This window comes from Rhagoletis zephyria, unplaced genomic scaffold (assembly GCF_001687245.7).
Source record: "Rhagoletis zephyria isolate East Lansing unplaced genomic scaffold, Rhagoletis_zephyria_1.1 Rzeph_scaffold_03352, whole genome shotgun sequence".
In the NCBI taxonomy this organism is placed as follows: Eukaryota; Metazoa; Arthropoda; class Insecta; order Diptera; family Tephritidae; genus Rhagoletis; species Rhagoletis zephyria.
Window position 1 is genome coordinate 15,334 of NW_016160435.1, and position 23,362 is coordinate 38,695.

The 23,362-nt window shown below is 36.5% G+C and overlaps 1 protein-coding gene across 1 annotated transcript; it reads right to left on the reverse strand.

The window, feature by feature from the left end:
• Nucleotides 1–13,771: 13,771 nt before the first annotated feature.
• Nucleotides 13,772–14,665, reverse strand: LOC108368838 (glycine-rich protein DOT1-like). Its single transcript, XM_017623772.1, has 2 exons — nt 14,601–14,665; nt 13,772–14,530 (listed from the first exon to the last, which is right to left on the reverse strand). The coding sequence occupies exons 1-2, from the start codon at nt 14,613–14,615 to the stop codon at nt 13,919–13,921; spliced, it is 627 nt and encodes a 208-aa protein (XP_017479261.1). The 5' UTR covers nt 14,616–14,665; the 3' UTR covers nt 13,772–13,918.
• Nucleotides 14,666–23,362: the final 8,697 nt, after the last annotated feature.

Consider the following 23,362-nt stretch of genomic DNA (forward strand, 5'->3'; position numbering starts at 1 on the left):
AGGCTTGTTAGTTGAATATATCTCAGCCTGTTATATGCTGCACCGATTTGCGATGGTTAGAGCTATCTCAATGACAGTTCATGAAATAAGACTCCTGATCATCTTTCAGTATGGGTGTTCTCTAGAAAACCCTGTTCTAAGAGGCAATTCGTGCACCGCGCAAAGGTTTTGCAAGACTATGAGAATAGCCCTTAAGTCTATTTAAAGCTATGTGTGTATATCTGGTTCACGTCATCGCTAAGAACGATATTAAATTCCCTGTCACTTATTTTGGAAATGTGGATTTCGATATTGATAACAAAGTCAAAATCTGTGATGAAATAAATAATAAATAAGTCTCAGAGTTGTTTTAGTTGCGGCGCTTTTCACGTAGATAATCACAGGTGGAATATCCAAAAGTGTCTCCAACGCTGTCGTTGTACCCTCTACAAGTTTATTAGACGGAATTTTCGTGTCAACTATCTCCCATCGTGTCAACGCACCATAGGTGTAAGTAGGTCTAAATATCGCTTGCAATATTCAACGTATTCATCAGCGGTCATAGCTCCTTGTTCTATCGAATTATGCTCTTATAGGAGAAGACACAAAAACGTTCCTCTTTTGTGTCGGAATTTTGAGGGCCTAACCCTCTGATCGCTTCTTTCTGCTCACCTTGACAGGACGTTAAGCGTTGATAAGATCTAATGATAAGTGAAGATAGGTCTTGCAATACAGTAATTTTTGAAAGTCTACACACCACACCATAGAAGCACAGTCAATGATTTGTCTTATCATATCTGTGGAACCTACCTACGGACCCGTTCAATGTGTATTGAATAGGTATTAGCTAATTAATTTAAAATGGTCATGTTCGATTGCATTTTGCTCTGAAATGTCAAATTTTGTTTCTAAATTTTAAAACCAACAATCAAATACACGCAGCTTGTTTTCAATCTGCCTAAATCCTTCAGAAAATGTAAGTAAAGTACTCTTTGTAATCTGGACTTGAAGTACCTTTTTTTTAATCCTACAGATTTTCCGTATCGTCAGTACTAAAACGACCGACCGAAATCTAAAAATGTCGGCCTTCGCTAGTGTTCAAAATATATCTGAATGGAAGTGCGCAATACTGGGCTTGCGGACAGTTCTAATGTCAACTGTGGCTTAGGTAACCGCACGTGATGTGGTTACAACTTACCAAAAGCAAAAATATTCCTTTAAAAATGCATGTGAGTGTCTAACGCACACAGATTAATACATATGTATGTATGTTCTATAAGCCGCTACCGTATCCTTACTTATCTTCCTCCCACACTATTTCACTCAAAAAAAAAAACAAACATCTTCGGGCAAAATGCCGAAAGAATTGTTAAAACAGTGAAAATAACTTTTAATGCAAAAGTAAAATAAAGATTAAAACACCAAAAAAAAACAAAGGCAATAACACAATCATATGCTTGTAACTATGTGTATGTGAGTTTAAATAAGGTGTCACAACGAAATTACGTACATATGAATATGCTTAAGCTGCACATATGTACATATGCTTGTCCTACTTGCGTGTGTGTATACAAATGATTTAGTTGAAAAGTAAATTCATGTCAGGAAATATAAATTCCAATTCAACAACAAGCGCTAAAAGCTTAAGTGTAAGCCTGCAAATCCACCCACTGACTTTCACAGCAACAACAAACAAACAAAACCTGCTACGACAGCGCCTGCGAGACATTAACACGCCGAGCGAATGCGGGAACGTTTTCAAATGAGTTGAAAAGTATGCGGAAAATTTCATGAGCTTTTCCTTCTATGTGTCTTTTAGCACCTTTTTCATATCTCTCTACAACTGTCTACCGCGCCAGTGCGATAACGATATTATAATGTTTTATTGCTACCAATGGGAAAAGGACTTGCAAATCTTTAACGGTCCATACGCCATTGAGAGCGGGCTGTTGCAAATTTTATGTGAATAGACCATTTTGCTGCGATTTACCTTGCTTGTTCTTTTTACCCATCTTTCTCTCCCATTCAGACTGTCATACTACTCCTTTCTCCACCTTCGACCAGTCTGTATTAACATTCATCGAGCCAGCATTCCTCATGCCCTCAGGAAAATATGACGCTATACTACTGTTGCCGTGGAACCTGTACACAAACTGTCTGATGGCATTGAGCCTAGCAGCAGTTTTGGATGCTATAAGTATTCTTAGCCGCTACTCCTGAGGGCTCCTGGCATGCCGATCACTGGTAATCTAAATACATTAGTTTAAGAAATGTTTGACCCCATTGCTGTCCACCAAACCAATAACCCATGAAACAGTATCGCCAAGTATAGCTGAGCATATTTTGCATCATAAAATTCCACTTAGGCTGTCTTTGCTCCCTCCTCCACTTTGAAGCGCAACGACAGGTTACTACCGCTACCGAGTATTATTCTAACATACTTGGTGCCTTGCTTCAGCTGGGAGGTCACACCATCTTGCTTAGGATTCGGTCAGTTCGGAACCTTGTATTTGCCGGTGAAGAGTATCAGATTTATTGGTAAGGAAATGGTGCTTAAGCAAACAAGGCCTGGGCATAGATGAGCAGTGGGATTCCATCTCTCAATAACTTTATATCGCTGCGGCGGAGGTGGTTGGTTACCACTTCAGGTTACGCAATAAAAACCGGTATTACGAGGAATGTTGCATAATAAATCATCCTTCAGCCAATAGCGCCGGCCGCGACCATTTATAACGGGAAAAATGAGGGAATGGATTAAGACGTCGGAAGGCTGAAATAGGGCAAGAAAATTTTGTCTAAAAATTAGGCAATAAACTAATGGTTTCAATACCGAGTGTAAGCCCTGCAGAAAAATAGTAAAATCTGGTAAAAGATATGCAGAGAACCCTTCTTAAGGCCTTAACTCTTTCTAGTGACCACACCAGTGCATCGGAACGATGCTCACGGCCCTCTACTCAACCAATACGAGGTCAAATATCCGCCGACGTCGTAGGTAGGATACCAGCTGTTAAGAGAATTAGAGCTCAATATATCAATCTCATTATAGTGTGTCCAATCCACAAGAAGACAGATCCCGCTTACAAAGTCTCATCGATGATACTGTGTAAAAGACTGAACTTTTTTATGAGCCAACTGATCGGGCTATATCAGTGTGACTTCACAGGACTCAATTTTATTGAGAATGGTATCTCTACGCCGTCTGAAAGCAAGCAACTGCTTTCTAAAAATTTTGTAAGGATTAGGCAAGGATTAGAAACGCTGTTCAGTAACCGGTTTTGTCGTATTAGACACCAACTAAACTGCCAAACCTTGTGTCGTTTCCTTGTAATGCGCTTAATGTGATCTTGCATCAACTGGTCATTGAACTCCACATCCGCGAAGTTGTTGCGAACTCGGCAATTAGACTCAAATAGTCAGTCCCGCTGTATAGCCCGGGAGCACGGTCATAGTCTTGACAAGCTTATCGTATCAAGGAAACAAACAGACTATATTCGTTCTACGATAGATTTTAGAAAAAACTTTGAGGTGAAATTTCCTTCTAAATGGGATTGCAGTAGGAGCAGCCTAATCGAAGAGAATTCCACAGAAATCTGTTCTGAAGGATCAGAAATAGAAATCATACTCAAAATTACCGAATATATCTACTTTTAAAATAAATAATAGGACACTCCATTGACACATGGGATTTTTAACGAAAAATTCGGATAAAACTCCCAGCCTTAAATAAAAAGTGTAGTTTTTGCAGCACAGCAGTAGTTAAATCAATGGTTTTAGAATGAGTTTTGTCATTAGCATGGCAATAGCGTCATTCGAAATTTCCCTTTCCTTTAATTTAATGGTTGAAAAATAAAAATCATCTGATGCTTTGTAAATTTATTACAGTGGACGTCATCAGCGTTGAAATTTACGTTGTGACAAGACAACTTTTGCTGCCATTGTACACACTCAACAATGAAAGTAATTAATTTTGTTAATTTATTTAAACGTTTATTATTTTTAAAATGTTTTTAAAATGTAATTTCATTATTTGGCTCATTTGTTGTCACTGGTGTTTTCGTAACTGTTATTTTAATTGGTAGTATGGTAGTATGCAGTATATAGTACGTGAATAAAATGATTAACAACACATTGAACAACCGGAAAATAATGAATTAAATTAACGAAATGGAAAAAAACGACAATTAAAGGAAAAACAACAAGACAAATGACAGGCGAGAACTAATGGAATACTAAAGAGATGATAAGAGAAGAGAACGCAACGGGGAAGCGGTCAATTTTATTGGCAGCAATTGGAATGACAAAAGAATGAACAAGTGTTAAATGTTGTTGACACAAAATCAATATTAGCCTGGATATACTATTTGTACATACATATGTGTATATGTATCTAAATAACGATATACGCATTTGTATGTATGTGCATACAAGCCTAAGTATGCAGTACACATAAGCTAGCAAATTTACATGCATATATACACGTAGGACTACCCTGCAAAAAAAAGCCAAACCATCCAGCAAACAATCTAGTAGATCAACTGGTAGAAACCCAGTACATAAGTAGTTCGTTAACTAGTATGTACATATAAGCAAATGCGGAGGCCTAACAGTTTGATAATTTCGGTAAAATTTTGAATGTGTTTAGCGAATTCTGTCTTTGAATTTTCAAAGCCAAAACAAAATTGCAAACCATGTGTTTTCGTACGAATTTTGATCCTGATGTTGGAAGACTACTCTCGCTACAGGTTTTGGTATTACGGGCTGATGACGTAAAGCAGCCATGCTTAACGCTGCCAGAACTTCCTAAGCAAGTAAAACTCAAATTATTTTAAATTTTGGTGAACATTTTTTTCCAACATTTCAAATTTTTTTGAGAATTTTTTTCCGTTTTGGGGAAACCCTGCAATTGTCTTCAACTATTTTTTTTTTCATGCAACTTTTATTAACTGGAAAAGGAAAATCGCTTTTATTCAAAATTGCTTTTTCGGTACTTTACACTAAAAAATCTACAAACAAATCAAAATGCAAAAATCATGCTCAACTGGTCCCGTGCGATTTTATAGGCTTTCATGAAAAAAAAATATATAATCAAGATGAGTGAAAAAACTAAGTCTCCAGTAAATCACGAACAATAAATGCCAGTTTTGGACCACTGTGCGGCGGCTGGTGTCATCTGAGCTAATTCCTTGTGGATACGTTTTCTAATTCCTTGTGGATACGTTTTCGCAGCCTACAATCATCCGTAAGTATAGCGATTATATGTCTTAAAATTTTTTTTGTGATGGTGATTAGTTTCCTACACAGCTAAGATGAATTCGGGTCTTACTCGCGTGGTAGCTGTTGATTCTCCTCCCAGTCTCTCAACTTTCTCATACCTTTATGGCTCGATACTCATATCAATATAAAAGTGTTCCTATACCACAGTCATCTGCTTGGATGGCGCTATAAAAAAATGGCTGTACCTTCATCAGTTTTTAAAATATCTGTCTACCAACGAGTGGTTTCTATAATTATCAGATTCTAGGTCGGTTCGCTGCCTGGTGCCTATTTCATAAAGTGACAGTGACAATTTTGTGACGACAGGCACTTTCCGTATTGTCAGGGACAACTCGACAGTTTGGTGGTTGTTTTATTATATAATTCAATTCCATTACAAATTCCATTGTAGAAGAGATAAAATTGTCGTTGTTGGTTTTAAAATTGTCGTTGACAAATTTGTCGCCAGTCATATGAAATTTATATATAATAATTGCATTTGCACCATTTCAGTTTTTAGAATTATTCAAATTATTAAAAAGTAATGAAATGCGTGCATAAACCGTATAAACAAATTCATAAAATTATCCCATGGAAATTTTCCGACGCTTTTGATTTCCGATACCTCTTGGCAGCTTTGGAAAGCCCGTTCTTCCTGCATTTTAGAGGACCGAGGGCGCTGCACCCAGCTTTGTCAACATTTCGTTTCTGTAGTCCATCTTCTGGTAGTATATATACCAGTTTAGAACTAGTAGCTTTCACTACAGCGGGTCTGGTCATACATGTGACAATAACTACATACAAGAACTTGTTTATATGCGTTTGTAAATTTATTTGCTGAATTACTGTAAATGCATTTAAAAATCTCACAACAATTTATTCTATTAGCCAAAGTGCAAAGCGAAACGAATTCCACTTAGATAATGCATGCGTGCATACATACGTACATATGTAGGAAAAAAATTTAAATAATGTGAATAAACAATCTGCTACTTTTCTTGTTTGCAAAAGGATAACAGGAAACCCAGCTTAACGGCTGTTTGGTATAAAATATTCACGCAGTTACTTACAATGGATTTTCTTGAACATTTGGTCACCTACAGTTAGTTTTTACATAGATACATACATATATATTCGTACATATGTATGTGTGTCCTAAGCGCCAATGGTTGTCGTAGCTCGGTCACCGTTCGGTCCTTTCGGGTGTTTGCTCGGACTTATTGAATTGCAAATCAGCTAGATAATGCAGGCAGTTGAAGAATAAATAACAAATCCCTACATACTTATCGCCTCACCCCGAAATACGTTCCATCGCCTTCCTCACCCGTCTAGCTTCAGCATTCGTACACGGCTTATACTAACGGTAACAGTTGTTTACTATTTACATACATATGTATGTATATAGTAGATTGTTGGTCAGCAGCTTCACAGCACCACTAGGTTGCTACAAAGTGTTTAAGCTTAAACATTTGACCGGGATGGTCATTTCTTATGCCGGCATGTGTTTTTTTTTTGAGTATTTATGTGAATATGTTTAGTGCAGCGTGTAATGTTGATCTTATTACTCAAATCCCTCCTGGTGTTCTGTTTTTCATACTGATTTTGTGAGAAATTCACCACTTAAGAACGCTAACGTAATTTTCACACAGCCCCCTTGTATATGTGGGACCCCAGAATAAAATAACTTACAAATGCAAAAACTAGCAAAAAATGGTTTTGCTTGCTTAACAGTCTGTTTAAAATATATTCAACTCTTTATCTAAGAAAAAAGTTCACAGGAAAATCAACTTGTTATTGTTTTATCTCCAATAATTGAGAAGTTAGATGCAATAAGGGCACTTCTGTTAAAACTGCTTTCTGAGATAAAAACAAAATAGTATTGTCGTAGTTTTTAAAGAATTTACAACCGCGGAAAAAATCGTCAGATTACAATGTGCGACAGTCGAAACCAGCCCGGACTTTGTTAACATTTTCTGAAGGAATATCCATCCAGTAATAAAACGCTCGACGGATTTTCAAAAGTTAGCTCGTATTTTTATTTTATGACCTACTCAATTTTTCATGTCTCGTCCTAAGAAGTTTTTCAAAAGGTCGAACAAAAGGTTAAAACAAATATCTGAGCGAAATTAAAGGTTAAGACATATCTAGTAAAATTCCATGGTAAATATTTTCGTAGAAAATTTTAACCCATTAGTTCCCTCCTTTAAGGGTTGTTTTGACACTTACTTCAAGAAACTCGAAAAAAGCAATTTGGAAGGTCGTTAAAGGATTGTTATATTCTAGAAAATTATTCTTCGCAAAATTTTACTATGGGTCTTCTGAAGCAAAAACTTCATGCCTCCGACGTAAAACTCTATATAATATTAAAACCCTAAATTTTTCACCTCTCGGACTAAGTAGTTTTCAAACAAGTGGAAGATATGGTTCAAATAAATGTCTGAGCGAAATTAAAGTTTAAGTCATATATAGTAAAATTGCATGGAATTTATTTTCGCAGAACATTTAACCCATTAGCTACCGCTTGGAAAGGTCGTCTTGACCCTTACTTCCAGAAACCCCGCAAACAGCTAATTTGGAAGATCGTTAGAGGATTAATATATTCCAGAAAACTATTCGTTGGAAAATTCTACAAGAGGTCTTCTCGGGCAAAAACTTTATACCAACAACGTAAAAAACTATAAAATTAATACCAAAAAACTATACCAAGCAGGAATAACTCCAAACTCAATTGAAAAAAAAATTTTAAAAGAACAAGTATTTTCTTGTTGATTTGTTATTTTATTTTATTACAGACTTTTATGTTGGTGGCATGAAGTTTTTGCCTGAGGAGAATATATCAATCTCTAACCTAGAATATATCAATCCTCTAATAAACTTCGAAATTTGCTTTTTGCGGGGTTTCTTGAAGTAAGGGCCAAAACGACCTTTTCAGGCGGGAGCTAATTGGTTAAAATGTTCTACGAAAATATTTCCAATGAGATTTTTTCCACTTTTTTGAAAACAACTTAGGCCGGGATATGAAAACTTTAGTGCTATAAAATAAAAATACGAGCCAACTTTTGCGAATCCATCGAGTGTTTTATTACTGAATGTCTATACTTTTAGAAAATATTAGCAAAGTACGGTCTGGTTTGAATTGTCATGAAATTGTCGCAGTGTTACCAGTGTTCGACCATAATTTGACTGTATTAAACGCTTTCGATCGAAAAACTTGTTTCCTATGTTTTTTCTGAGTTACGCTTTTTTCTTGAAAAATAAAGAAGTTCTTTTTTTCACTCAGTGAACCAAGTTAGGTACAAAGACCTCCTATAAAAATGCAATTTTCATATGAGAATTGCTCGTCTCAAATAATAAGATAAGATAAGAAAAGATATAAAGGGACTGTATTATGCTTTATGATGCCCCTACGGGGATTTCGCGTAAGCGAAGCTACGGGTGTGACGACCCCGGGGTCAGCAGTCAAAGGCTACCAGTCCTGCGTCGGTGGAGGCTGGTAAAAGTCTACGGCTTTCGAAAGTCTTACCAGAAACTTAAACCTGGTAGCACGGGGAACATATGCCCCGGACTTTGTTCACCAGGTATTTAGATTGGCAAGACAAGCACAATGGCGTACATGGGTAGGACTTGCTGAATGGAGAGAAAGACGTTATTGAAATTGATGTAACGCAAAATATGTCCCAGGGGAGGGACATCGGGTGTGCGTGAGGTTTTGCAGTGTCTGGCTGATCGATTTGTACTCAATCACAATGTACGCCTGCTGGACTTGCAGAACAAGTTTTGCAAGTTTGAGCCTGTGCGAGTTGTGCAGGTTGACCGTGACGGGTGAGGCTGGGTGGTTGAGCCAGTGTGTTCATGGGTACGGACCCTTCGGGGAGTATCGTGGTGGCTGTGGTTTACCACCTAATTGCGGGTGGAACCAGCAATGGTTCAATGTGGAGTTGAATCGCAACAGGGTGCCGAGACCCAGAGAGTGGCAGAGATTTTAGGTAGGTTTTGGCCTCCCCAAGGTGGTAAATGTGTCCACCACACACTGCCAATTGGTACTGAAGTGCATGCATTTCAGGGCACTGATCAAGGCATGAATTGATGCATTGTGCTAAAGGGCGCCGTGATGTTAAGCCATACTAGTAGGAAATCACGATAAATCTTACGCATAGCTGTGTTTTATGATTTGTAAAAAAAATAGTATCTGACTTACCAACCAGCAGCATGGATATCGCAAGCTCGGATACTTACCTATCGTATTCTAATTCATACATCTTACAGGTTTTTGATTGTAATAAGTTTTTAATAACCCCTTTTTATGAACAAAGCATTTTATTTAAAGACAAGCATTCAGTGCACGGACTTTACCACTTTATTGGTAGATTTACAAACTTTTTTACCATGTTTATTCTCTATTTCCACCAACAAAGGCTAAAAATCTACCAATATTTTGCGAAAGAAGCAAACAGATTTAAATGAACATATATATTTTGTCATAGAACGCATCTTAAATAAAGTTAAGTCAAAGTTAACTTTGACGGAGAATAATTGTTTGAGTTTCGCTCCTGTTTTTGTCCCTCTCCCAAATTGAATAGGAGAAAAAAAAGCTATAATTTTATTTCATTTGATTCGAATAGAGTTTCACTCGATGACGGATGCCATGATTGGGGCCCAGTTTACGGTTTTTTTTTTTTGCATATTTTACTGAATGCACCGCATGCATTTCTTTTCTAGTACGCTTCTTCATCATAAGTACGTAAGACTTTCACTGACATACATACATATATTGACCTGAGTTGGTTCTAAACAAAGCCCGATCCTTAGAAAATGAAACACTGTTCTCAAATAAATATGTATGTATGCATAGTACTAAAGGTCAGCAGAAATACGCAGAGCGATAGGTGCCAACATTAGCAGCTTTAGTTGTTTTAGTGGAGTCAGCAATTGACTTACCTTTAGGCATTAAGTCTGGAATCTGTTTATATGCACACGTGCAATGTATGGGTGTACAAGTTGCTTGTAGTTATAAATGTGCAAATGAGCATATTTGTGTGTATGCCACTTGCTTATTCCGCATTGTGTGTAAAGTACCTTTTACTCTCCCTTTGAGCTGCTGCATTTAAGCAGTTGCCAGTTTCCAACATTTAACTGCTCCTGCTGCTGCTGCTGCTATTGCTTATCCCTGCGGATAAACGACAGTATATGTAATGTCGCTATTGTTCTTGTTGTTGCTCATGTTGTTGCAAAGTTAACCTTTTAACACGATTTACTTCTGCACACAAGTCACTTCCGATTATATAGGCCACATTGAAGGCAGGAGCTGCCCACAGCATGACGCAAACGTCAAGCAGTAACCGTAAAATACATTCACACATATATGAACTAATACATATGCATTGTGCATATGTATATGTACGTATGCATACCCTGTGGGAAATGTATCTTAACTATAAGTTTACTTAAAGTTTATAAGGAAGGAACTAAAGGTCTCTATTATCTGCATATTTCCTTTATTTTTATTTTTCCTATATTTCAGTGGCGATAGCCGAGAAATAGTAAAGGGTAGTTACCTCTACATTTGCTGTCAACTGGCTTGTAACTAACTACTTTTGGACATAAAATATCAGTAATAAAACCAAAATATTTTTATTTTATTTGTATACCATGTGGCTGAGGAATATTGCTCCATTAAGAAACTGAAATAAATTTTTCTTTAGTTCACGTAATTTATTTATTTTTGTTTCATTTGATAGATAATAGATTTTTATTAAGTTTCTCTAATGGATTTTAAAAATATAGGAATTTTAAATAGCAAAAAGTTACCCTTACTGCTTGTAGGGTTACAGCGCGACTTGCAATAATTATCGGTCGAATGTATTGCTATCTAGACAAATTCTTGTCTCAGAGTCCCAGTTTTACATTTTCGATCAATTTAAAGATCAGTCTTTATATCAAAAAAAAAATGTGAGCAAATAAATTACATAGAAAAAAGTTGTTAATTATTTTTTTGGTAGCAGCTTTCATCAGCCACCCTGTACTCTTTTATTTATTTACTTTATTTTATTATATTTCATATTTGTTTACACGTTCTACTGTAGGTGGTCCCATATTTGAACTCCGTCCGACATACACTTCAAATAATATAAAATTTCAATCCTCCTTTTATTTGTCCTCAATTCGAAAGAGGATTTGTGAAGTGCAAAGAACAAGTGTATTCAAGGTAAAATTTGTAAAAGGATATTTAAATAGAAACTTGTTTAAAGAAAACAATCTCCCGATTGCGTCTGCATTACTTCCGCATTACTTTTCAACTGGTTTCAAACAAGCTTTTCGTAGCTAATTACAAGTTACATATTTTATAGAAATTGATATTTTTTTCTACAGGGTACTATCACATTATGAGCGCGTGTAAGTAACAGCAGGAAGTCTACCAAGGAAATGAATTGCTACATACTACAATATGCGGCATTAACATAAGTTAACTTTAGAGATATTGCATTCTTGTTTATGTTACATATGGGGTAACCATAGTACTACATACATGCATATGTACTTTGTTCATCTTATGAATACATGAACATTTCTATGAAACACTCCTTGTGCCGTAGTAGGTACTTACTTGCGCTCGTCAGCTCTGCTGTTACTTGGTTTGTACCCCAAATCGCGTACCCTTAAATTTTTTTTTTTTTTTGCATACACATCTTCTCTCCTCGTACTGGTTCTCATTGTTTACAACTTGCAGTTTTATTTCATCAACGACTCGTCGTCTACTGTTGTTTATATGTACTTGTACTTTGTTATTTTCCTAGAACCCATCCAATTTGCATTGGTAATGAGCAACACACGCTGCGCTGAGCAACGTAACGCTGAATTTCGTCCAAATGCATCCGCATTCATTATAGTCGGCTTTAACTTTATACCATTGATGGGAGATAAGTCGAAAAGTCGATTTATCTTAATTACGCACCACATAGTATATATATACATACATATACATACACATATATAATACTTTCGGGTTCAATATTTGGAAGAAAAGAAAACGCAACTATATACAAGGTGGCACACTATTAGTCACCCTTCCTCCTCATCGCTTCTCTTTTTGGGGCTACTTGAAGTCGCGAGTTTATGTCTACAAGCCTTAGACAATCGCAGCCCCTAAGGAAAATATTCGACAGGGAAGTGATCAGTTATCACCGGAAATCTTGCGGAAAGTCATGGAAAATGTGGTGCAGTCTTTTAGCAGGAGTTCACTTGCAAATACACGTACAGAAGAATTATATATACATACAAATAATGGTAAAAGTTTCAATAGGTTTGGAAAGTATCACCCACCCTTTTCAATAATTTTTCTACACGGGTATGGTACGGATATCATATATGTATCTCTATACCACGTTCGAGCCTCTGGTATGGACACTTCCAAAATATGCAGCATGGAAAAATCCGTATTTATGGGGGTACCACGTCCCCTTTTCCAATAACCGCCAAATATACTTTACAACTTATTCTCAAACCTACTACTCATATACTCAAAAAAAGTCATAAAAATCAGTCGAGCCACCTTTCATCTCACACAAGGTAATATGGTAATTAATTGGCAATAAACCAAACTCATTTCAAATAAACACATAGCAAGTAATTATTAATTTAAACAAACAAACTTGTCTTTTCTTTTCACTAAATTAAAACATTGATGCCCTGCTGGAATTGCGAGCCACATATGTGTCAATGTTTCCAGATGGAGTGCGACCAGAAACACCGTGACACGAGATTCATCCGTACGTACAAAATGTCCAAGCCAGCGCAATCGCTGCATTTTTATGCGCTTAACTAAGTCCATGTCGTTAAACAGCTCAAACAGTTCGTCATTCCATCTGACGTTGTTGGTGGTGTTTATGCTGGATCCTAAGTAGACAAATAGCGAAGAACAAGAACAAGAACTAGAACTCCCAAACGAATTACTAATGTGTGCCGTGGAAACAGGTTAATTCACGAATTACTTATACGATGTTTCCACGATTCGTAATTAGCTCTCTAAGTAATTTGCTAAGTAATTCGTGAATTACCCTGTTTCCACGGCACACAGTAGTAATTCGTTTGGCAGCTCTAGTTCTTGTTCTTTTTCTTCGCTATTTAATATTATACTGCAAATATCGAAAATGGAGCTAAAGTTTAAGTTATCATCAACAATTTTAATTTATATAAGTAGAGAATATTTTATTAATATTATTCTATAATTAGGAAAGGTGCCAGCAAATGGGACCAGGTCGGTGAAAACTTCGATATATTTCCGATAAATATTAGAGAAGACACCGATTCGTTCGTCATTCGCATGGTGATTCGATTTGAATTCCCTACAAATGAGGTAATTCGCACTCAAAATGTTGTATTGCGAATTACGTAATTCGGAAGGTAATTGACAAGGCGATGGGAGAGTGAATTACGAATAAGAGGGAGCCAATAACGAATCGTGGAAACATCGTATAAAATAATTTATCGAGCATGAAAGATACATCAGTCCCCTTTGCTTTTCAACAAAAACAGTAAGCACTCTTCTTTGTGAAGCTCTTATTTTATTCACTTGCAAATATCGAAATCAATTCAAAGCCAAAAATTTAATTAAAGATAAACTATAAACCAAGGAAGATCAAACACTTATCCAATTTACATGGCGTATCAAAGGAAATTCTCAAAATCCTTAATGCCCAGCTGAGCCACCTGAGCCTCCACTTCCACCAGCAGGCCCTGCACCACCACCACCACCGCCGCCACCGCCAGCGCTTCCAGCACCACCGCCACCACCACCGCCTCCACCAGCGGCAGCAGGACCACCAGCTGCACCGCCACCACCGCCGCCACCCCCAGCCGCGCCAGATCCTCCAGCTGCACCACCACCACCGCCGCCACCACCTGCCGCGCCAGGTCCGCCAGCTGCGCCACCACCTCCACCGCCACCGGCTGCAACACCAGGTCCACCGGGCGCGCCAGCACCACCGCCACCACCACCAGCAGCGCCAGCACCTCCACCACCACCACCAGCGGCATCAGGATCACCAGACGCGCCACCACCGCCTCCACCACCACCAGCGCCATCAGAATCACCAGACGCGCTGCCACCACCTCCACCACCACCAGCGGCACCATCTCCTCCAGCGCCACCTGCACCACCAGCGGCTATTGGAATAATTTTGACTATGGGCACCGTCGGCAGCGAAACCACAATGGGTCCATGTGGTGACAAGACATAAGGTATAATGCTAGCTTGGTTCTGCGCCACGCAGACCAGGCAAATCACAGCGAAAGCCAAGACCTGGGTATTCAAAGAAATAATATAGTCCTTCTGAGTAAAATAGAAATTAAATGTGGTCGCGGTTACTTACTAATGTGTTCTTCATTTTTGCGTTATGTTACTTGCGACCGCACGACGTTCTACTGACTGTCGATTGGTAGGGTAATGCCTGCACACCGACTTGTTAGCGCTTTTATAGATAGCTGCTGCTGCTGCTGCTGCAGCGCTGTAACTTCTGTAGATGAGTAGGTGTCCCCTTTAATTGCAATGAGTAGAAAAAAACACACAAAAGACACAAATAGCCCAGAGCTTATTAAAGTAACCGCACGTGCCAATTTGAAACCCCCGTTCTAGGTGAGTACACGGGATAACTTCGCCATAAACGATGTATTGCATAAGAATTATAATCAATGCGCTTTAACGCTGCAATGCAACATTTTAACTTCTTATGCATAACTCCCTACAGGTCGGGTATTCAAATTACAAGCGAAGCTCGAAAACAGCGCTGTTCTATTTGCGGCTATTTTGCATAAAAATTCAGTAGCGCGTATGTGTTATCATATATGGAAATATGCCACAGTGGTCTGAATATTTACGACCATTTGCTCGCCTTGTACATTTGATTAATTTTTCTAATACTTTTAATTTATGTGCAGAAACTAGTTTGAGTCAGCTGTTCTACATACATAGTTAGTTGTTAACACTTCGCTTATGAACAAGAAAAGCTTTAATTACATCATTTGCATTAGCGCATGCGCGAACGTTGGCGCGTCAATGCGCGATGCGTGTGTGGTATTGTAATTAATAAATCAACTTTACATAGTACATACCTGCGTCTAAACTGCATTTAAAATGCATATTTCCTTTTATGTATATATGTAAACAGAATATTTTTGCTGATTTTATCAATGTACCTTTGATGAAGTCGTATGACAAGTTTTAACTGTTTACAAACTGAACATAGGAAATATACGTATGTATGTATGTAGATATTTATATGTATACCAAGCTTATATTGGGGGCTTCACACTACGCTTTTATAGAAATATGAAAAATAATTTAAAGATGTTATATTTTATTTCTGCTCTTATTTTCCTATGTATAACTTTAAATTTTTTTAGGCGAGTTAAGTTATTTAGGCCGTTTAAAATTATGGAATCTTAAAATCTAGTATTTACGATAGGCTTTGTTATGTTAATATGAAAGATAGATACCAATCCTTCTAAGTTTAGCTTGAAATGGCTCAGGTATACTCCGCGTGAACCTGTAACCTGCTGGCAGGTGCCAGGACCGGTTGGTAATATATCCAACTCAAATTCAATAAACTGGCATCGATTAAATACCAATTCTCAGCTCTGTAGCCGCCATAGGCATGCATCGTGTGAATTTGGCAGGTGTCGGCTCCCCTTCTCCATTAACTTACGTTTTATCTGTCAGTACGGCGCTGATAAAAAAAAAATATCCATAACAAAGTTTCAAATACTTCCAGAAATTTTCTGTATGAAAATTACACCCTTATGTGTGAGAGCACGGAACCTTTTCCAATAACTCCGACTTTTCTCTATCGCCATCCCTCCAAAGATATTCATTATGAAAGTTATGAGAGGCACCACGCCACCTTTTTCAATAACTGACAGATTTCTCCATAAGTATTGGATAGAATTTATATACGCTACTTATTGCAAGTTGGTTGCTTGGTTGCTGGTTTGGATTATCAAAGACACAAACCAAATTTAGTCAAAAAAAAAATAGTTGCATTCCCATAAACTCCAAACAAAATGGTCTTTAAGGAGAGTTTAACGAAAATTATTTGTATGGTAAACTCCGAGTTTAAAAGCAGAGTTTAGCGTTACAATTCAAAATGGCCCATAAACTCGAGTTAATGGCTCAACGTGAACATAGTATTAGATCTCTTCATATCGTTATAGCAGGCGTATGATGTAGTTTAAAAAAAAAAATTGATTTATTCCCAAGGACGAATGGCTTCCGAGCTCACCTGTTTGTAATCCCATGGACTTTTGCATTTGGGGTTATATGCAGCATAAACTAACATAGGTACATATTACAAATACAACAAAATTGGTTTTAAAACAGCATGGAAGAATATTTTGGCGCATGCAATAGCTTTAAAAAAAAAAAAACTTAAGCGTGTTGTGGCAAACAAAGGCCATATAAAAGAGTAACTGCCTTTTAAACCAAATCTTTATACTTCAAATTATAATCAGTAACGGTTTAACTTTTCCAAATGTAGCTTTGATTAACAAAAACTACTTTGTTTTAGTATGAACATATACTGGTTACCCTGTATATATTTATAAGCAAAGTTATATAAGAAAACAAGTCTCAATGAAGATAGATATTGAAATTGTTGAGAAATTTAAGTCTGGTTTCGAAAGGCACCAATCGCCTATTCAGCTTAAAATATCACTTGTTGGCAAGGATAATTCTATGTCGGATTTCATGGTGGACATGATTATGATACACTACGATAAATATAAATTTTTTCAAATAAATAAAAGTTTCGTTCCTCAACTTTTCTGGATAAAACCTGTAAAACTGTGAAAAAAAGCAAAATTGCTCTCAGAGAAAGTACGGGAACGCTTTTCGGGTAAAAACTGGTAAAACTGTCAAATACACCGTGGACACCATTTTTTGTTTACATAACAGTTTTCTTTTATCATTTGGCGATCTGCTACATCATGCGCAAAATAACAAAAATACTTTCTTCACTACGATATATTTAATAAGGTAAAATTACATTCATGGAGGACTGTGTCGCTGCGATGCAGTCAGGTCTACAAGTGGACGCTGTGTACACAGACTTTTCGAAGGCGTTCGATAGAGTTTCGCATAAAGTCTTAATTAATAAGTTATCGCGATTGGGTTTTCACTCAACTTTTCTGGAATGGATTAATNTGCGTCGTGTTTCTTTATTCTACCTGGGATTTCCTAAAACTAACTATGTAAAATTCTCGCCTTTGTTCAGAACCCTTTCTGAGCTAAATGAGCTCTCTGAATATGACCCGTCTCTCTCATTTGGAACAGTTCGTTTTGTCCTACTTAATTATTTTAGGTAGTATATAAGCTCTCTTGTTTTATAGTCAGTAAGGATTTATTCCATTTGATTAAATAAATAAATAAATAAATAAAAAACTACNAAAAACTACTTTGTTTTAGTATGAACATATACTGGTTACCCTGTATATATAAGCAAAGTTATATAAGAAAACCAGTCTCAATGAAGATAGATATTGAAATTGTTGAGAAATTTAAGTCTGGTTTCGAAAGGCACAAATCGCCTATTCGGCTTAAAATATCACTTGTTGGCAAGGATAATTCTATGTCGGATTTCATGGTGGACATGATTATGATACATACGATAAATATAAATTTTTTCAAATAAATAAAAGTTTCGTTCCTCAAATTTTCTGGATAAAACCTGTAAAACTGTGAAAAAAAGCAAAATTGTTCTCAGAGAAAGTACGGGAACGCTTTTCGGGTAAAAACTGGTAAAACTGTCAAATACACCGTGGACGCCATTTTTTGTTTACATAACAGTTTTCTTTTATCATTTGGCGATCTGCTACATCATGCGCAAAATAACAAAAATACTTTCTTCACTACGATATATTTAATAAGGTAAAATTACAAGTTTCTTCGGGTAAAAACTTGCAACTTCTGACAAAGTGTGAACCGATTTTACTCTCTGGGAACGCTTTCAGGTAAGTTGCTGTAAATTCTTGCAACTTCTTGCGAGTTAGGGAACGCAACTAAAATTTACCCGTATAGTAAAATTGCCAAATTTTTTTTTTCTTTGAAGGCAACTCCGTATGTTATAATTTCAACCATATGTATGGAAGAAAATGAATGCTTAAATTCAGCAAAACCAAAAAAAAAAAACAAAAATGAAATTTGAGAAAAATCAAACTTGCATTTAACGTGTTGCATTAAAATCAAATGGGCTATAAAGCTGCCTACTTGGATTTTTTTTAGTTCTGATTAAAAAGTTGAAAGCTTTGATGCAATTTAGTTGAAATTTGTTGATTTATTCCAATTTTCGTACAGAGTTTGAAATTTGGATTTATATGGTTGTTGTTATAATATAACGTAGTACAAGTATATCTATACTTTTTTTAAAAAATGTATGAACCAACAGAAGAAAAATAGTCAAATGTCGCACTATTTTTGCACAAAGTTTGAAAATTGGAACAGCCAAAATTTTACAAATGTCCCGTCCCTATTTATTTTTCCACCACTACACATGAATTTGACCTCAATAACAAATCCTTTTATTTACATATTTGTTATATTTTTTTGTAGTATTTGTATTCCTTAGCATTAAAAAATTTAACCATTTGAAACGAGCCGAACTGCGGTTCAGGGATACTCATAAACCAGTTTTTATACCGGTACAAGCTTTTTATAAGGGCACTGTTACGCAGACGATCTAATGATCCCTGGTCACGGAACTTTTTCTCTTATTTTTTTCATTCTTACTCTCTGCTATGCAGGGGGTTAAATAAGCAGCGTATTTCTTCGGCTCAGTTGTATTTCTTTGATCTATTTTTTACTACTTTTTTCATTTTTATGAAATTACGAAACAAATAAGAAGGGATATAAATGTATGTACATATGTGTAAAAAACCAGTCCAAAGGAAACAAAACAAAGGTTGCTAGCATTAAGTACAGCAAAAATGTACCATTCTGCTACTAAAAGGAGAAATAGTTTGAAAAAAACTCAATTTCGTACTAAAAGGAAAAAATAGTAAATTATATTCACAAGCCAAACCCTTTTTTGATCAGTGATTCGGTCTCAGCGGGCTTGTCAAATTTGAACCGATTGGTCATACGGTTCAGTACTCTCGCGCGCTCTCAATTTTTTCGTTGTGCAGTGAAAGCAACAACAATTGGTGGCCAGAGATTATATGATCGTCTGCGTAACAGCGCCCTTACTAATTTGTCATACATACATATATGTACCCCATGTCAAAATGATAGTTGCGATCCCGTACGAGTCCGGACTAGTCAGAAATAGTCAGAATCAGTCAGATTTTACTGGAAATCGATCCCGTACTCGGTTCTCTGACTATTGAGAGGACAAAAAAGAGAGTAAATACGGTTCTCTCTCTGTCAGAAGTTACCAGTTTTAGTCCGAGAATTTTTTGCTGGTAAATTCTGGTAAATGTGTCAAACGATCAGCTGTAGTGTGTTTGGCAACCGAATTGTAAACAAAAGAAAAGTGCACTCTGCTAATTCATTTTGAAAAGTATTTAATTACTTGTTTAAGTGGATTCTAATGAATTTTAAAGTGTTTTTGGTTATTTACATGTGTGAGCTGAGTGTGTTTACATACAAAATAAGCAAAAATTTACAACCAAAATTTGGAGGTTATGTTGAAGTTGACAGAAGTTACCATTTTTTACTAGAAAGCGATCCCGTACTTTTCAATGTTACTCTCTCGCTCTGAGCGAATTTTTATTTTATGACAGTTTTACTAGTCCGAGTCCGAGGAATACGGGATTGCACCTAATAAGTCCTCCACATTTTGAAAAATTGTAACAGTTAATTTTTGCTATTTAATTCTAGTGTTTTTATACAAATATAGTTTGTTCTTTAACAAAAGCCGTATAAACCCAAGTTTAGGACTTCGTGCCATATTAAAAAAAAAAAAAACTTGCTTAAACATGACGAGCTTTTTATTTCCTTGAGAAGGTTTTGTGTATACAGTTTTGTTTTCTATTAATTTCAGTATAACAAAGTACAGGTTCGAAGTAGCCGGGATTTATTATTGATTTTTGGCAATTTTTTCGCTGAAGGTGTTGTGCGTGTTAAAGATTCTGTGCACTAACAAACCAAATAGCTATCCATGTCCATGCAGCAATTCCCAAAAATTCACTCCAAGCTCAATCGGTTAAGCCCTCAATGCTAATAATATTGTATTTTTGGAATGCAATTAAATGCCTTCGGTGCAGATTTGCCAAACTGCAAGCACAAAGGCATTCAAATGTTGCCACAACCAGTAATTCCGGGAGCGGCAAGCCGAACAAAGGCAGGAACGCTTCGATAAGCTCATTGCAAAATTCTTATTAAATTCATATTTACTTTGTAAAATATATATGTATGTATGTAGATTAGGGTGGTACAAAAATGCATGTGAAAAGTAAGGTCGGAGTTCTTATGTTTTTTATGGGTTGGTAGAAATATAGTGTTGTAGTAAGTCTTTATGCATAATTTTATCAACTTAATTTGAGTTTTCAAAACAAAAATTTAAAATAGATTTTCTGCTGCCGCTTTTCATTTCTTGTTTTATTCGTAATACATATGTACATACATATGTGTATCATCCTCACAAAATCTCCACTAACGCAAAATTTCACTCACACCCATAACACTCATACGCCTGCCATCTCTCCTCCAGTTCAGTCACCAATGTTCAGCTATTGAACTAAAATTATTATCCTTTCTGCAGGCGAAAACGAATTTTTCCATGCACTAGGACAGTTTGATATGTCAGTGACTATTTGAAATTCGCGCGTAGTGACTTTTTAAAGAGTAACACCGGCATATTTTAGCACTAATTTAAGTGCAGAGAAAAAGATTATAGAATAAAAACACGAAATAGCGATGACAGAGTAAATCGTTGTAGTCGCTACTGTAAAAATTTAAGACTAGTACGTTTAACGATTTTGAAGCAAAGTATCCAGCTAAGTTAAAACCCCCTATTTTGCGAAAATCAAGTTAAATGTTTTTCAAGTGAATAAAATGAAATAAGATTTTTTCAAAATTCTTCAGTAATGGTATCTCTTACGTACACCACTGCCTAGTTTACAGTTCGCCAGTTATGCATGTAGTTAAAAAATCGTGAGAAGCAAAACAAGGATACCAGGACCTGAAAGATCTTTAATACCTTAAAGCGAGTACCTAGCTGTAAAATATTGGCAGACGAATACTTTATTATAAATAAGGCTTTCGACTTTGAAATGAACTAATATTTGTCTGGCCAGGGCGTATAAATCGCAAAGGATCTGTTCTGTGTCCAAACTAAATAGCTAAAATGGCATTTTTTAGATTTANAAGCGAGTACCTAGCTGTAAAATATTGGCAGACGAATACTTTATTATAAAAAAGGCTTTCGACTTTGAAATGAACTAATATTTGTCTGGCCAGGGCGTATAAATCGCAAAGGATCTGTTCTGTGTCCAAACTAAAAAGCTAAAATGGCATTTTTTAGATTTAAAAAAAAAATATGCTTCATACAAAAACTCACAGACTTAGCAAACGCCCTCGCAATTTTTACCATTGTCTATGTTGACTTTATTTAAATTTGTTCACTTTTTCGATCTATTCCCTTATTCCCTACATACACTGGCCTACATTTTTAATCTCTAAACCCGAAATTTGAATACAAAAACGCTGACGATGGCAATATAACCCGCACATGCGGTGTCTGTCACATCAGATTATAATTTTTATTACATTTTTACCACTTTTTTCTGAACATAGTGGGTTTATGTCACGCCAACTTACAGCGCAACAAGGGCCATGCAGAGTGAGTGGAGCTAACAGGCTACGGAGGTCAGCACTAAACAACTAGCAAAGCATTAAATTGTGTTTAGTGGCCTTCTGTGGTTTGGTGTGGTGAATATTGCATGACCGTTAGTCTCTGGATTTCAAAATTTCAAATATGCTGAATGTGGAATCCTTTTTGTGTTTGACCGGAATTTGCAACGTGCGCTTACACGTCTTTTTTTTCNACCGTTAGTCTCTGGATTTCAAAATTTCAAATATGCTGAATGTGGAATCCGGAATTTGCAATGTGCGCTTACACGTCTTTTTTTCCGCCCGCTTTTTCATTCACCAAAGCTTTTGAATGATAAACGCATTATGTCATAGCCATACATACTATTCTGAAGCAACTTTACAGCACATTTGTGCATGTGTGCAAGTGACATTATCTCATATGCCGCTGTGCAACTATCCGCTTCGATTACTCAACCAAAGCGAAAAGGGAAGCCAACCGAATTTATATATTTATCTTTGGCTACAGTTTTTGTGTATTGCACGAATAGTAGGTTTGTGAAAAATTCCCATGCTGCTTGAATGTTTTTTGTGCAAAGATATGCATATCTTGACTTTTGATGAGGGTCGCTACATTACACACAAAAAGAACGTAAAACAGAGGGATCAAGTTCACTACAGACTAAACATCGCACACACTATCTCAAGTATGCTCCGGTCTTTNTTTTGTGCAAAGATATGCATATCTTGACTTTTGATGAGGGTCGCTACATTGCACACAAAAAGAACGTAAAACAGAGGGATCAAGTTCACTACAGACTAAACATCGCACACACTATCTCAAGTATGCTCCGGTCTTCACAGCAAGCTTTAATGGCTAAAAAGAAATGGTGTTAAATAGAAACAGACAATTTTTCATAAATTTCCACTTTCAAACTTTAGTTTATTTGATTCGGTCGAATGCTTTTCTGTACACCTTTATGAGCTCATATGCATGTATTACCCATAGATCCTCACATACATATTTTTGATAGGCTTATATGTACATACATACATACATATGTACATGCATACATATGTTGTGAACTTGTGAAAGATGGCATCTACATTTCAACGCGATTAATGGCACATCGATTCATCTGTCGACAAATTGGCAGCGTAGCGGCCTTTACTGCTTTTACTATAGTCGCAAATGCACAAAGCTTTCGATATAAATACATACATCATTACACATGTACATACATATGTACTTATATGATGTCTACATCTGTATTGTAGGTGTATACAAGTGAACATATAAATTATACATAAAGGCAGTTAAGCGCCCAGCTAAAA